Raw genomic sequence first — 17,784 nt, forward strand, 5'->3', positions numbered from 1 at the left:
TAAAGTCAGTTTATGAAGATGCCCTCTGGGCGAAACATGTCAACTCAAAAATAAAATTGTAAATCCAAAATCACGTATAATGTTTAATAAATAAATATTTTTATAAATATACAACATGGATTACGTATTCACCAAAGAAAGTAATAAAAATACATTTTTATCCTTTTTAATGTACCAGAACCATTTATTGGCAATAAAATTGGTTACAGTGCGGTTATAAAACCCAATAAAACAATAAATGCCATAATTAATAAGTATTTTATATTAAAGTGTAATTACATGAGTACTATAGATTTAAAGAAAAATTGGATGTAAAAAGAACAAAGAATAACTCATACGTAACAGAGTACTTTGCCAATTAATGTTATGTTACTTATTCTACTTCAGTATTGAGCAAATACGTAAATAATTATTGATTTCTTGTTTTTTGGTTCAATTATGCGCCAACTCCTTTAAGAAACTTCTCACTTAATTATTTTTAATTTTTTTATATTTTAATTAATTATTTTTGATATAGAAGATATCATAATACCAATATTGAACAAAATTGGCTGGGGTGGTTAGTTTGTGAAAGAATTAAAAATAAACAGACACACTTTTATTTGCATTTATTGTAAACAATTAGTGTTTTGTATGAGTTTTTCTATACAACGTGTAATATTCCATTTTACATCTTCGATGGACTGTTCTTATAAATACGCGGTACCATCGCAAAATTTCCTGTAATTTTGTTTGTTTCCTTTACGTTAGTGCAAAAAATGTATAAACAAAATAAGTAAGCATAAGTTTAGTGTATTTGAGATATAATTTATAATAAAAATGTGAATATAAATTTTTGGGCCAAAACTCATACAATATCAACTTAAATCAGATTGGCTTGCGTAAAACTTATATTATCCTAATCCACCACCTGATAAAGTAGCCACTCCATGTCCAGGGAGTGCGCCTGCATTTGATGGCATATCATTTGAAGATGTCGACGGTGGGTCAAGTGAAAATATTTGATAACCATTTTGATTAGCAATGTAACACAATTTATGCATTACACCCCAATCGTCCACATAAATACAACATCCTCTTATTGTAAGTAATCCATTCTCGTAACTTAAATTTCAAGATTTATTTATTATTAGAAATTAAATTATTAAAGTAAAGTAATACATACCTGTATTGATAATTTTGTGCTTCATTTTGTTGGTTGCCCCACGGTCCATATTCATAGTTGCGGATTGCTCTACTTGATTGAGGTCTACACTCCAAAAACTGAACACTTCCAAGAAATAAAAGCACGTAAAATATTTTCATGTTAAACTGATGAATTGCACCTATTCAAGAAAGAATGTTTGTCTAACAAAAGCTTGAAGTGCAATATGCTTTTATATTAGCAGAGTTAAAAATTTTGAGGGATAAATATGCAAACCTTCAAAAACAAGTTTGATACTTTTTTCAAAGTTTTACATCACGTCATCATCAAAACCACATTATATTAGTATGTGAATACGTAAAAATATAACAAATAAAATATAGGAAGATTATCTACGTTATTTCAAATTATAATTTATTAAAGTAATAAAACATTATCGAAATTTAGTTATATACACGTCATTTATATAATTGTCATGGTAAATAGAATTTTGATAAGTAGGTAATATTAGGATATTAATGCTTGAACAGAACAAAATTAACACAATAATTCAATTAAATCATGTTTTAGTAATTTCTCTTTAGTAATGAATCTCCAGTATTTGAAGCGTAGTAAATCTCATAAATAAATAAATGTACAAGCTTCTAAACGATGTTCTCAAACGCCTTGACATTTTGAAAGTGTCAATTATAGCCTTTTACCTTTTTTACTTTTAATTTTTTTTTAATAACAAAACAACTTGTTTCTGCTATAATTACAATACTCATTGTTTTAAATCAAAGTAGCATATTTATTTATTACTTAATATATGCTCAATTATTGATAGTTAATCAATTTTACGACGTGGACTAAAAACGTTTGAAATCTGATAAAAATCAAAATAATTAAACATAGTTTACTATATAAGAGGATTACCATCCATCATAACTAATCGCGTCAGTCACACAACAATCATGTTGCAAATATTTATATTCGTAGCAATTTTGCCACAATCACCACGGCAGTTCCGCTTGCACAACCATTACCAGAACCAGAAGCTAAATCAGATCCGCAACTTGTGAAAACAATTTTTGCCGCTGCTGTGTACCCACCGCCAAATTATCAGATGATGATGCCAGGAATGCCAATGTGGTACGAATCAATTTTAAATATCAAATTAAATTTTGTATAATCAAAAAGAATATTATAGGGAAGAAGAGGAAGAAGAACAAGGTCATGGAGGGCCTATGATGTGGCAAAGCGGCGGTGGCGGCGGAGGCGGCGGTCATGGTGGCGGAATGCAGGGTAAAAAGAAGCACAAAGTTAAAGTTTTGAGATTTATTTGTAGTTGCACTACAATGCTCTCAATCGTAGCGATCGTAGTAGTCAAATAAATGTTAGAAATGATACATAAAGCGACCTCTATAAACGAGTTTAATAACTTGACGCCTCTTCCATTAGTGTGTAATTTAAAACTTCTAGATGGCAATACAATTCAGTTTGTAAATGTAAAAGGCTCAATAAAGAAAATGAAAATATTCATTAAAGCAAAGAAAATTACTGCAACATGTACCTATCTATTCCTAAAAATACAAAATAGCAATTAACATATAAAAACACTATACTTATACTTTTTCCTAAAAAATAACATAATAATCCATAATATTTGTGAAATTCAATGATATTTAACTAATTAAAGATTAATTTATCATCTGGACTTGTGTAATTCTGATTATCTATCTCTTGCATCTTCGTTGGCTTTGCATTACACTCCAAACAAACGCAACAACAAAAACTACACGCAAAAAAAGGCGCCGTCAGTCGACAACGGGGCGACGCCGCAGCTCCGCATTGAATACGTTTTCATTAGCAATTATATTGATTATAATTAGATACCAGGCATTGAGTGTAAATAAACACGTGTGTGCTCGCAGAAATTCTGGCGCGAGTCGGCAGGTCCGTCCGTTTGTCAAGTAACCTTTAGTTTATAAGGTGAGGTAATAGGTCAGCTCATCTGCCTTTCCCTTCTCTTCTCGCGCCGTACTCAGCCACACACTGAATCACATTTTAATGCACAACGCAATGTAATGAAATATTGTTCATATGCAAACAAATTTACTTACAGAATGATCTAAATTAAAACACATTAAAGTCAAAGCTGTTTAATTATTTTCTGAATGATTATTCAAATAAAAATTAACTTTTTCAAATAAAACGTGGATGACAAAAGAAAAGTTTTATGATTATGGGCAATGGCGTTTCGTCGCTTCACTAATTAAACGTGAAGCATCCAACAACCTTGCAAATTGTGCAAATGCCGTCAAGCGAATCAATCGTATAAAATGCAGCTGCAAACTGTAAAATGCAAAAACACTGCAATGAATTTAGTAATAAATATAGTATTTGTCTATAGCTTCAGAACAAGCAAAAATCTTTAGGTAATGCATTTAGGCTTAACTTCGGGTTCAGCTTTGCGCAACCCGAGACTTGATTGAATCTCGGCGATGTTTTTGCACTTTAGAAATGTGTTACTTCGGCTTGTTTGTTGGTGTGGCAATATGCAATAAGCCATCAATTTGTATGGTAACGACCCATGTGTTTACGCCTTTGTAAACAATGTGACAAACATTGTAACACAAGCTTCGTATCATTCAAATACAAGTAATTTATTTTAAGTATTTTATTTTTAATATAAGAAGCAAATTGAAAATGGCTATTATATATACTGATTTATTTTAATTTTGTTACTACAGACAAAATTTTTAAAATTTCAAATATTACCGCAACGTGCAACACATAATTTAAAACAAATTTTTGACTGTAAATCTGACAATAACGACTAAAACCAGATAGGTTTGCATAAAACTTATATTATCCTAATCCACCTCCTGATAAACTAGCAATTAAATTTGCTGGTGCAGCGAACGATGGAATGTCGCCACCGAATCCAGATCCAATTGAAGGAAACGTTGGCATATCACTTGAGTATGGCGGTGGTGGGTAAAGATGACCATTTTGATTACCATTGTAACACACTGTTTTCACTGCACCCGAATCGTCCACATAAACACAACATGCTCTTACTATGGTTACTTCCAGTTGAGTCCACGATTCCGGTGTGCTGAGCTTCAGCATTATTTAGTGTCCCTTTATTGTAACTTGAAGTTCAAGATATTTTAATTACTATAAATTTAATTACGAAATTAAAGTAATACTTACTTGTACTTATAATTTTGATCTTCATTTGGAGCGTTGCCCCACGGATTATATTCATAGTTGCTGATTGATCTACCTGATTGTGGTCTACACTCTAAAAACTGAATACTTCCAAGAAATAAAAGCGTGTATAATATTTTCATGATAAACTACAACAGAATGGTACTGATGCAAAAAGGATGTGTGTCTAATCATAGGTTGAAGTGCAATATGCTTTTATATTAGCAGGGTTACCGAGAAAATCTCGACGGCGAAAAATGTGTACCTTGACCCAACAACATTGATACTTTTTCAGAGTTTTACATTATATTACGTCATCATCATAAAAACAAGTAAATATGAACATATGTAAATAGTTAAGGAATATAACAATAAATAGATGGATAATCTACGTTACTTTAAATTATAATCCAATTAAGCAATAAAACATCATCAAAATCCTGTCAAATATATGTTCAATGCCCAGCACAAAGTCAGACTGAAGCCATTTTGTATAAACCATACTTGTTCTTATTTTGTGAATTATGCATATTACATTCTTTAAAAATCAAGAAAAAAATATATAAATTGATTTCTCGAATTTCTAATGTGTGAAATATTAATGCTAAAAATGTTTAAATTAAAATCTATATCAATGAATTAATATTTTTGTTAATAGAATAGTAGTTACTGCCCACCACTTTATTTGCTTAGATAAAAAGTAGACTCACAATTTCCATTTCTTGGATTAGATATTATGCGTTGAATACAATTACATTTGTAATTTTAATATAAAACGATGAAAAATGCAAATTATGCACTGGAGTTCCATCTCGGTATAAATTATATAACTACAACTATGATTGAATCGTAATACCATCTTTAATCTCTTATATTATACAATCTAAACGTTTTTGCAACAAAATGTAGCCTATTTTTATTTCTATGTCCATAAATATCTCTATACCATTGTTTATAAAATTTGGTGGATGAGTATTTATTGGAAAGGATTCCGACACACACACATTTTCAATTATAATATTAGTAAGGACCTTAAACTCAAAATGACATATTTTATAGTTCAAAACATTAAAAATAATTTATTACACCGCCAAAAGATAATAAAATTAAATATCAATAGTTTTTAGCACATTAAATTAAATCATAATTCTACCATATAAAACTTTAAAATAAGTAATACATAATTATTTAACAATTAAATTATATATCAATGCTTAAATTAATTTGGTCCAATTGGTAGAATAACCATGAATAAGATAACAAACGTTAAAACGTCCCAAACAAATACGTGAAATGTTAATTATGTTAAACGTTGCGAAGTTAAATTGTCCTGGCATTTGGCGAATCTCCAGCCAGAGGCAAGGACACAAAAATACAACAAAAACTTAAAAACCTTAAATAACCTGTTTCTACGAAGTGTTAAGCTTTATTTGTTTTATTCCTAGATAAAAAATAAACGCATTTATAAACTGTACTCACTTTAAAACTTCAAAACCTCAAAACCGCAATTTATTCAAACAAGTCACTAAACATCTAATAGCTACTCAGGATGATGATTCAAAACCGATTCAAAAACCACATTTCAACACACCTTGCGGCAACCCAATATAAACACGTAAAAAGTGCAATTAACAGCTACTTAACCGCTAAAAATAAACATGGAGTATTGCAGAAATAATTTGGTAATTAACAAGTCCCAGATTTCAAACACATCGAATGATTGATGACATAATTTGCGTTTTAAAATAAAACAATACTTTCATGTATAAAAATATATTCAATATAAAATCACATCAGAACGCATGTACAAACAAATTTCTAGTATCTGATATTAAAGCGTTGTATTGATATTTTATGTGTGTGTATGTGTGTGTGTAGGTGTATAAAAGTTGCGCACTTTTATTTGGCAGCTTTGAAGTTTGGTTTGTATCCGTTTTCATCAGCGGTGAATGTAACAGTGTACACTTGTCCGGTTTTCTCATCCTTCCAATTGAAGGAACCAGTGATAACAATAGCCTGACCATCTTCACCACCGAGATCTTTTAATGTGCCTTCTTCTTCGCGGGCAGTGCCATCGGATGTTTCATATGCAAATTTATATCCTTCGGGGCTAACATCATTTTCAAATTTTAAAATTGTTGCATCTTTTCCTCCTTGTGGAGCGGCAAGAGCCAAAACCATCATAGCACAAAATACAATTATCTAAAAATTAAGTTAATGCATTACTTAAGTCACTTATTGTGTAATAGTATAGGGAATCGTTTTTATTTTTATTGCCACTTACGGTTTTCATGTTTATCGTTTGTAAATCACTGGCTTTTAATATCACACCAAATTACAACCCGAAGTAAATGCGCACTTCTGTGTTGGATGGAAACAAAGCAACTGTACGAGTACGACAATTGCTCGGCGCAATAAGCCTTATATACCCGCAGTGGCTCGTGCCGCCTCTTTCGATATCGATGTATGTGTATATTTGTCTTTTTTAACACCTTTGGCGTATCAATCGCCTCGCGCGCCGGGCATCCCTCCTTGATAACTCGTTTTTCGTTTGTGTTTGTATATGTATAATATGTGTTTGTATAATGAGTGTTTGTGTGTGTCGCTGCCACGGCGTAATTCACGAATTGTTTGCACAATTACACCAACATTACATACGCTGCGCTAACTATTCGCGATTGAATACAAACGTATTCATGATGCGATACATGTTTATGTTAAGTAATTTTTTTCTCTTAAATTTCATTTCACTGTATGCCTGCGTAAATGTACATATATTGTTTCAACAAAACGATTACGCTGCTGGTGAATTATCGCTGTTCAGCTACAATATGTTCAAAGATGGATCAATGGATCAACTTGACGCGCACTCGTAAATTTTCTTGAATCATCTTAGGTTGAAGGCGATTCGTCCTTGCGTTGAATTTCTGTTTTTAATTATTGGATGTTACACATGGCTGGAAGAGTAATGAAGACATATTGTATGATTATGTGTATGAATAATAACTAATTATGTGCATGAATATAATTTTTGTAGGTAAATAGTTGAATGAGCATGGTGATTGATTTGCATAATGAGAAGACGAATGCGATAATTACCAAAATGCGCGTTGTAATGAATTGCACATATATAAATGTGAATATTACCTGCGGGCTTGATATGACATTTAAGCTCTTTGACAAGAGTAGTATACACGTTTTTTGGGAGCAGATAATTAAAGGTTATGCACGGCGTCATCGATAATATAAGTAATTGTTGGTTAATTGCTATTAGCAGTACTAAAAATAAATATTTTAAGCATAAAACTATTCATTAATTCGTTGAATATTTATGTATTTAAAAATATTGTAAAAGTTTAGTTATATAGCATGGCAAAAACAATAAAAATTTAGGTTGTGCCGGAATACAAATTTTGTTTAGAACTAACTTTTGTCCGCGACTTTGTCCCGGTAGTGTTTAATAAAAATATAATATGTTTTACTCTCTTGTTCTAGACATAGTATGTGTCAATTCTATCAATAAGATTGGCAATTTTATTTTAAAGAAATTAATTATATAAAAAATTGCTAATAATGCACTTCAGCGCACCATCTCGGATTCAACTATTTAGCCATAACTATGATTGAATCTCAATGCCAACTTTTATCCTAGAGAAAAGGCTGTCTTTAGGGTTTTCCCGGCTGTTATTCAAAATTTTCCCGCCGTAAAACCATCCTTGGACATTAACAAACATTTTAACAAAAGAATTGGCCAAATTCGTTCAGGCGCTTATCAACATATTTGGAGATTCATCTTTATATTATAGATATTTGTTAAGATGGCTTTCGATAGCAACTCTCCAAAGAATCATTAATTTAACGTAATAGTTTTGGAGTTAATACTAATATCTCCGTTATAAACGAAAACAAATGATTGTTTGGTAATTGTAATTAAATTTATTTTCAAAGTATTTGGTTATGTCAGAGATTAGGACACCTAATCCTCGCCGACTTCATACATTTCTTCATTTCTCTCATTCCTCATTCCATTCTTGAATCGACAGTGAGCCAGCCAGACATATTTCACGCGCAGTGATCTTTAACTTTTCAACTTTTGAAGTTCAATTTACTTTAGCTTTACGAGCGAAAAGTATGTTATAATAACGTGCGGTAATTTATTACGTCTTTCTGTAACGCCATGCCGCATGTCTCGGACGCCCACAGCCGGACTTTTCTCGGCGCGGCGCGACACACTGATGAAGGTGCTCAACTTTCTTTCGAACTTTCCTTCGCGACTTGTGCGGTTTCCGCCCGGACCCGGTGACAATTACATTGGTAACACACAACTAAAGTTGAAGATGTAGCTGATACTCTTGAAATTTGGAGCAAAATGCGATTAACGACTTCTGTTAAATGCTACAACAGCGATTAACTCTGAAAAATTGCCAAATTTGCAAACTAAGTGCTACGTAAAATATCATTCATATAAAATTACAATCACATAAAACGCGATATAAGCGCTTTTTGTCTGCGCATGAATAAATATTAAATATCAAGAGGATCAAAAAGAATCACACTGGTATCATACGATCAATGTGGGCATTTAAAAGAAAGAAACGCTTCAAAGTATCAAAAGAACCGCTGAATGTCGCGCCAACGCCAAAATTAAAGTTAACTTTCTTGATTCTCACTTACAAGATGTAAATTATCGTTGAAAAAGTCGAAAGAGTAAGATTTAAGGAGTTCAAAAAGTGAAAAAGTTAAAAGTCAACGCGGAACCGTAAAATGCGCAAGAAATGTGGAAATAACGAATCGAAAACATGCAAAACGACGAAGAATAATGGGCTCGACAATGGACAAGATAATATAACGTCGGTAAAAACACTATTCGGAGCGCAGTAGATATACCACTTCAAGATGCGCAGACGCCAACGAGACCGACAATGAAAGTGTACGCGTAAACTCGCGGGCAAGACGATGAGGTAATCGGAATTAATCGGAAAACTTTCTCTTCGACCTTGAGCCAAAGAGTTCCAATTTTCAAGAACTACAAAAAAAAAACAAAAAAAAAACTTTAAAATCCTTTAAAATTAATTTTAAAACAAAATAAAATATTAAATTTATTATTTACTGATTATGCAATGTTATGCAAGTTTATTTGATATATTCAAACACTGATAGCATCATCTCTGCGCTTCCCGATCGAGATTAACCGTGCGTTGTCGGCAATAACTGATTAGCATCGTGTGAAATCTCTGTTTAATGCAGTAACGTAAAATTTTACGACAGGTTAATCAGTTTTTCAAGTAAAATTTTATGCTTAAACTTAATTTTCTACGAATTTCTTTCATAAATATTTGCGTGAGAACTTTTAGCAGATGAGTAATGCCAGTTTGTGTTTTGAATTTAAATTATTTATAAATTTGCGTATAAAATATTGTAATGATGAGCCGAACCCATGTCAAAGTTGGCGAGTCACCGACCACAAAGATGACAAATGCAAAATTTCACTTTCTTCCGGAAGTTCCGATGCGATTTCTTCAAATTTCATCATTATGCATTTATAAAACTTCAAAAATCATATTTAGGACAAGGAATGTCATGAGAATTGTCCTCAAAGGTCAATATTATGTTTTGCAAATAATAGTCTCATTATTTGCAAAATCACTGTCCCAATAGACTAAATTGAAAGTGCGTTAAACTTCATTGCACACAGCATCATATATCATCACTGCAACAATTGCATGAACTGCTTTATGGCACCATTGAACTATCACAATGGAGCTTTTAACTTGCAGACGATTTACATTTCACACCAGTCCTAATAGAAAGTATTATATGTTTGGTGACTTTTGATTCTGTGCTTGAGCCCGAATACTGAATTTTGAACCGTCGAGTTTTGAGCATTTTCGATAGAAACCAGACCGGCGCGGCGCGTTAAATGTTACTTCTTTCACAATTTCAAATTATACGTTCGCAGCTTGTGCTGATCGAGTTCACTTCTTCTTGTGACCAAAGTAAAAACATCTTGCAATGCATCTTCAACATTCTAACGTGTAATAATATTTATTTGGAATGTGGTATCTTCATGTAAAAATGAGTTAGAGAAATAAACGACCTTGCCAAGTATGCAATTTTCTTTTTCTATTGCACCACATTGCAATAAATGTGTAATAATTGTATGTGTTTCTTTAAAATTAAAGGTATTATTATTGTAACATCTTAAATGAACAAAGCAAAATAATAAAATAAAGTTATACCTTGCATAATTAACGTTGTATGAAATTAAATGTAGTTAAACTTTGTGTAAATATTAGGCACGCTCATAAAACGTCGATTAATGTTTTGAAGAATTACAAAGATGAATATTACTATCTCTTTTACCAATCGTTTATTTGTTACCATACATTTATTTGCTGATAAATCAATGCTATTATTATATAAGTTAAAAGTAAAAGATTTGGTTATGTGAGTGTTATTTAGTTTACGCCGCTGTAATTAGATGGCGTTGGTTTTGCTCAATATGTGAAAATGTGCGTTGTGCATCTTTCAACCTAACTACAAATAATAACAATTTTCAATTCACTTAATTTAATTTTATGCCCATCATAACCAAACATATAACATGCACTTTGAAGTTACCTATTACTTATCACCGTCATTGCATTGCGTTGCATGTGAGTTATGTTCGCGTAAATCTGTAATAAACTCCATTTGACAGCTCTTATAAAACGTTGAACTTTCCTATGCTGTGTTGTTAATATTGGAAGCTGACAACATCGCGTACGAATTAATATTTTGAATCAATAATTAAGAACTTGGCGACTTTTGAACCAGGTGATATTACAGTTATTAACTAATCATAAACCAACGAGCATTAAGCAATAAATCATAATTATAATTGTCTTGAGAAACTTGCTCTTAACGAGAAAATGAGAAAAGCAAATGTAGTTTTGTTTCAACAACTTTAAAAATTAATTTTTGAGTTAATTTTCTTGAAAAAAAAAACAAAAATTTATTTATTTTTATAAAAATTTGCGTTTATTTTACGCAGTAAAGCATAAACAACTGAATAACCTTGAATTACCTTGACCAAATGAGTAAATGCGCTTAAAAATGCATAATCCACACTTTTTACATTAATTTTTTTGTTTGCTGGTAATTAATTAGAAGATGTTAAATGGAAAATTTAAAATGATGTCATATATTTTTATATTACCGCGTATTATTTTCAAATGTATTGCACATATGCCTGTAAAATGTAATAGAATCTGTAATTTGTAAACCCAATTGATTGCTACTGGTAATGTAATATTCTAAAGGTTTCTATTTGCAAATTAGGTTTGTAGACTTGAGCGCGCAGCTTTAAATTAACACTGATTGCGTTTCACACTGGCTTGCATTAAGCAATTACTCGCTTTTTGTTGTGTTACGCTTCATAATTAATATCAAATTATACGTTTTAGTTAATTTATTTATATCTTATATTTTTAAATATTTATAGCTGATTTTAATGTGTTATTCATTCACTATACACAATATTTTATTACAATGACATTCAAATTATCAACTTTTGTCGGTTTTAATATTTATTGATAGAAATGTTAACAATGGATGATATTTGCAATTCCTAGCATATCAAATAAAAAGAAACATTTATTGCAGTTTTAAAACTTTAAAATGTAAATCTTTTCTTTTACTAAAGATTTTTTAGAAACGTTTTAGCTACAATTAATTCGTAAATAATTATTTGCTCAAGGCTTAAATTTTGTAGATTGTGATTTATGTCGCTTGTAATTATGTAAAACAGTCGGAGTACAATCGCACATCGATTTCGGAATCGTGTGGTTGAATTTTCGTCCGAGTCCGTTTGCTTTAGTTAATCACGCGTCACGCACGGCGTGCACTAATCAGATAAACAACAATACATAATTTCAAGTTATGAGGCGTTATGTTAATTGCCACGAGCAATTAGCGCTTACATAAAAGACACTAAACGTGTATTAGTAACAGCATTCCAAAAACAGCATAACTTTTTTTATCTTCTGCTTTTGAATTCCGTTTTTTACAATTTAAATCAATTTCACCGCTTTTATCTTACGATTTTACCGGCATATGGTAAGAGATGATGTAATTTCAATTAAAGTCGTTAATAGTAATTCGTCAAAACTATAAAACCGGCGAAATTATAGGAAGACACAACCTGGTCGCACGAAAATGAATGAGTAAAAATCGATCAGATGTAAACGACTTCATGATCGTGAGTTTCAGATGCTGAATGATTTTGATACAGTGCGGCAAATACTCTGCATATTTTCGAAATGCTAATGATGTGCAACTTTTTCCTGCACGTTACACAAGACAAGAAATTGACGTTCTTAGTTTGTATTAATGGTGCATTCACGGCAGAGGCACAAACGCCGTATGACATCGACATCGAAATCATCATCACGGCTTTCAAAACTACAAAACGGCAAACATTTAAAAGCAAACCAAACTCGCAATGAATTGCAAATAGGCTTCAAATAATAATTGTGCGTTATAAATCATCACGTACGAACTTTAAGTGAAAATGAATTAATTCTTGTGAAAACGCACTCAAACAATTTTTTATTTTTAGGTGACACAGATATATCAATACGTTATTTTTTTGTAAAATATTTGTACCATAAATGTTCAATTAATTAAGAAATTATTGCCGATTAACGCTTGATTTCAAAGTCGTTATTAAATCTGATGCCTTTCATTTTACCAAATGTCAAAACACGCCAGCACAAATCCATTATGTCAGCCATTGACCATTATAATCTATTATATACTTTGACGCTTGAATAAAATGCAAATTATGAAACACATTAAGTCTCCGATCGTAGGATTCACGAATTAAAAGTCTAGAAATGTCTTCTTTTTGGGTTTTAAGTGTCATCCAATCACGTAAACTATTTAAAGAATTTAAAATATGTAAATATGCAAAATTTACATAATTTTTTGCATTCCGACGATAAAAATAAATAAAAATATTACATTATAATCAATTAAGACATATGAATATCTTATTTATTGGTAATAAAATATTTTCTAATAACACATTTAGGTTATAAGCGACAACAACACCATCTATATATAAAAAATAATACTATTGAGAAAAAATAACCTAAAAACATGGTTAATGCATGTTTTAAAATGTTCTTCTCTCTAATAAAGTCCTCCACATGTTTTCAGCAATGTCGACACGAAATAAAACAGAAAAACACATTCGATCGTGCGATAATGCATGTAACCACACGTTGTACTTAGAGTACTCAACCAGTATCTTACCTACTCGCGAGTGCTATTGAATGCTGATTGCAGAATGTTCGAGATGAATCTACTCAGTGCACACTGCCGACAACTCTGATGTTCCTCTTGCGGATGCATCGCTGCACACTCTTTCTCCTTCTTTCTTTGTGTTCTTTGCCGGCGCGTGCATTTTGTTCTTCGATAATCGAATTCACTCGGTCGTTTCGGCCGCATCGGATTCACCCAGCGACCCAGCGCACTCGCCGAAGAAGGTGGTGGTAAAATGTCAGAAACGCACCACGCCGGCAACAAATGTGGGTAAGGTAAATTGAAGCAACTATATAAATGGGGCCGATCTACATCTGCAGCCAGTACAGACATTGTGTGTCCACGTGCAAATAGAGTATCTCGTATATCCATCCATATTTAAAATGAAAACTGTAAGTACAAAGTACTTGTATGTACTTTACATCAAGAAATTTAAAAATTAAAAATTTTGTTTTCGCTTAGATTTTTGCTTTCATCGCTTTGTTGGCGGTTGTATTCGCCGCCCCACAAAACCCAGCAGACAGGGATGCTGTCGTCGTTCGTAGTGAACTGGATAACATTGGTGTTGATGGATACAACTGGGCGTAAGTACATTTTGGCTTAAAATTCCATTCGAAATTTTCGTGCGCGTAGAAATCTCATTCTTCATCTCGCAAGTCACGTACCGTTTACCCAAGAATATATTTGTTCACGTAACACACACCGCAGACACCCAAAAATGACAATAAATAATAATTTCACCTTTTACACATAAATTAATTACGTTGTATAACCGCAAATTTTCGTTGCAGTTACGAAACCAGCAATGGAATTTCCGCCTCCGAGCAGGGCCAGTTGAACAACGCCGGTACTGAGAACGAAATCATGGCCGTTCGTGGTCAATTCAGCTACGTCGGTGCTGATGGAGTTACCTACACTGTAACATACATCGCCGATGAAAATGGCTTCCAACCACAGGGAGCACATCTTCCTAAAGCGCCATGAGTATCCACAGCGACCGCAGCGCCCTCCATAGGGTAGCTCAATTGTCGCCGAGTATCTACATTCGACAATTTAAATCAAACTACGCAGAAGAAGGAAATTTACAACAAATAATCAATAATACATAATTTTCATAAAATTCTGTGTTGCTGATGATGATATTTTCTCACTTCGCGTTTCTATTTATGTAAATATTGTAAGATAAACAGATGAAACTATTAAATAAAAGGAAACTTTACAAGAAGCGTCTTGAAATCTAAGCAAAAATTTTTTCATTACACATTAACATTATCTGCAATAACGTAAATTGAAAATCAACCTACGAAGAATATTAACTGTTGCGACATTGTATTTTGTATTTTGCGATGCGTAATGGACGTCTGAATGCCAAGATATTAGATACATAAGAAAATGAACAAATTGTTTGACTCGACGTTGTTTGCCAATAATTCCAACGCAATTGGAATTTTTGGGTAAATTTTAATTGCCATTTTATTCCATTAGTGATTTGGCATTTTAAGGTCCATTTAAAAATCTTCCAACACTGCGATGGAATAATTGAGTTTTTAACATTTTCAAATGTCATAAGCGCACTTGTTTTAATCGTGCTTCAATTTAGTAACGACGATGCGTGCGCGAACGTCTTCTCGGCCTTGACTAATCGAAATCTCTTGTTTTGCTTTTCATGTCGTTGCGTTTTAATTCGTGTTACGAGTGTTTGACGCTTAATTCTCCATGATGTTACGTCAAAATATCCTAATGAATCGAAGAACGAACTTTGCATTTCGAACTTTAAGACAAAGTCTGCGCAACAAGTCAAATCACCGCGAGTTGAGCGGTTTAGCACGAACGGCAAAGAAGTCGAAATATTCATACGTGCGTTTCAGCAATATTTATGTTTAATGTATGTTTTATCTTATATGTGGAGGCACGAATATTGCGTCTTTGTATTTGTGTCGAAAGCACAAGTTAACACTCGTCATTCACCGCGTGCTGCGGAGAAGACAAGCAGACGTAAACGCCCAAAGGCAAGACGCAAGAGAAGATCGGATGACAAGAAGATGAGAAAAGTCTGTTTGCCAAACACGTCAGACGGTGGCGGTAACAAATCAAACAGGTAAACATTTGAAATTATTAAGTGTAAATATTAAAGCAAAAGAGTAAGAGTAAGGTGGGTTATATACATGATCATCATGACAATCAGCAACCAAACATACAAAAATTAATGAAAATTCACTTTAAATCATTTGCTTATTTTTTTATGTTTTGCACAGTCACACGTGGATAAAATCGATTTACAGTTGTTTAAAGTGCATTTCAAAGTGCATTTGATGAATCCGATTCGTTCGTTGGGTATTTGCACGATTGCCTCGCATTCGTCGCAAGATCAGCGGCGCGACTAAGACAATCGTTAAATAATATAATATCAGTATGACAAGGTTATGGGAAAGATGGTAAATTGTTAGAGATGTCGAACATACGCTTGGTGCGGGTCGTGTGCTCACGTCGCGACGCATGCACGTGAGTTAAGTAAGGTAAGTGAAGTGCGAGTTTGCACGTCAAGCTAGCAAGCAAGAGGATGAAGTCGTTTAAATGCCAAATCGATGTTATTATTATTTATGAGAATCCATACGGCGCCGCAAATAAATAGACAATATGTTGGTTTTTCAATTTTCTTCATTCAAACCATATTTATTATGTACTTACTGTGTTTAATAAAAATGTAATTCGTTTTCACTCTCTTGTTCTACACATAGTAGGTGTCAATTCTATCAAGCAGATTCGCAATTTTATTTTAAAGAAATTAATTATATAAATAATTGCTAATAATGCACTTCAGCGAGCCATCTCGGATTCAACTATTTAACTATAACTATGATTGAATCTCAATGCCAACTTTTATCCTATAGAAAAGGTTGTTTTAGGGATTTCCCGGCAATTATTCGAATTTTTCTTGCCATAAAACCATCCTTGGACTTTAACAAACATTTAAAAAAGAATTGACCAAATTGGTCGAGGCGTTGTTGAGTTATGCGCTTACCAACATATTCTGTGATTCATTTTTATATTACAGATAAATAATTGCATACTTTTGCAACAAAAATACCTAATCAAGCTTGTAATGACTTTTATCTTAAGGCTTGGCTTAATTTATTTACGTATTTAAGTAATTCTCGCATCCTGACATCCTCGTTCTTGAAACAACAAATTATCGCCCATCCACAGCTGCCGACACACATCACACACTCAACGAACGAGTTTATTTCATATTTATTATGTCGATAAGTGATTTATAAAATTAGTTATGCTCGGCATGCCGATGCCGGCAACTCTCGTAAATCGAGAGTGAAAACATCCGCGTTCATCTTGGCGCGTTCTTGCACCGCCATCGTCGGCATCTTGTGCAACTGACAGAAGCTGGTAGCATTTTTTATGAATGAGCTTGTTCCAGTTAACCAGTTTGTGTTTCGCGTTGAGCAAGCTTGTTACAGTTGCGTTCTTTCCTCGTTCCACCGTTTGCTAAACCAAGTGTGAAATTCCATCAACACTTCAACTTGTAGCTTGAATCTTGATGCTTGGCCTAGACATTGATATAAATTTAATATAAATAAATTTATTCGGATTATTTTAAAACTTGCACTGTCATCAGACAATTATTAAACGAATAATTAAAAACATATTCAGAAGTTTGTACAAATTTAATAACGTTGGGTTTAGCGCAAGATGAACTGAGAAGAGAAGATGATTATTTTTCGTCCTGGGTTACTTAAACGCAATTTAAATGCACATAAATTTCCATTTAAGTAAAAGTCCAATTACCTATATTGCACACTCTGTAAAATGTTTATGACGTCGACGTTGAGTTGAAGCATGGATCATGCCTGCATGCATAATCGATTTCAGTGGTTACAGAAAAGGAACAACCATGGCGTATGGAGTCATAAAGAAGATTAAAACGTTTTTATTAGACTATTGGGTTGCATAGATGCATAAGGCGTACTGTAACCTTACTAATATTCTATTATGTATTACAAAAACTATGTTTTATTAAATTATTTCTATACAAGTATGTTGGTGGAATTCCTTTGTTTTAATTAAAGTAAATGTAGAATTATATTGCTGGATTGTGTAACATCAATGCACATTTACACTTGGCA

General features: G+C 32.7%; 2 protein-coding genes across 2 annotated transcripts; one reads left to right on the forward strand and one right to left on the reverse strand.

The window, feature by feature from the left end:
• Positions 1-6,096: 6,096 nt before the first annotated feature.
• LOC135802085 (endocuticle structural glycoprotein SgAbd-5-like) lies at positions 6,097-6,783 on the reverse strand. Its single transcript, XM_065315612.1, has 2 exons — positions 6,624-6,783; positions 6,097-6,541 (listed from the first exon to the last, which is right to left on the reverse strand). The coding sequence occupies exons 1-2, from the start codon at positions 6,630-6,632 to the stop codon at positions 6,239-6,241; spliced, it is 312 nt and encodes a 103-aa protein (XP_065171684.1). The 5' UTR covers positions 6,633-6,783; the 3' UTR covers positions 6,097-6,238.
• A 7,136-nt stretch (positions 6,784-13,919) lies between these two features.
• On the forward strand, positions 13,920-14,870 carry LOC135802091 (flexible cuticle protein 12-like). The gene is made up of 3 exons (XM_065315618.1): positions 13,920-14,037; positions 14,108-14,229; positions 14,437-14,870. Exons 1-3 carry the CDS (start codon positions 14,029-14,031, stop codon positions 14,627-14,629), a joined length of 324 nt encoding a protein of 107 aa, XP_065171690.1. The 5' UTR covers positions 13,920-14,028; the 3' UTR covers positions 14,630-14,870.
• The last annotated feature ends 2,914 nt before the right edge of the window (positions 14,871-17,784 follow it).

Source organism: Atheta coriaria, unplaced genomic scaffold (assembly GCF_025399875.1).
Source record: "Atheta coriaria isolate IRGN ID8LTWV9N9 unplaced genomic scaffold, Caltech_Dcor_3.1 hic_scaffold_15_pilon, whole genome shotgun sequence".
In the NCBI taxonomy this organism is placed as follows: domain Eukaryota; kingdom Metazoa; phylum Arthropoda; class Insecta; order Coleoptera; family Staphylinidae; genus Dalotia; species Dalotia coriaria.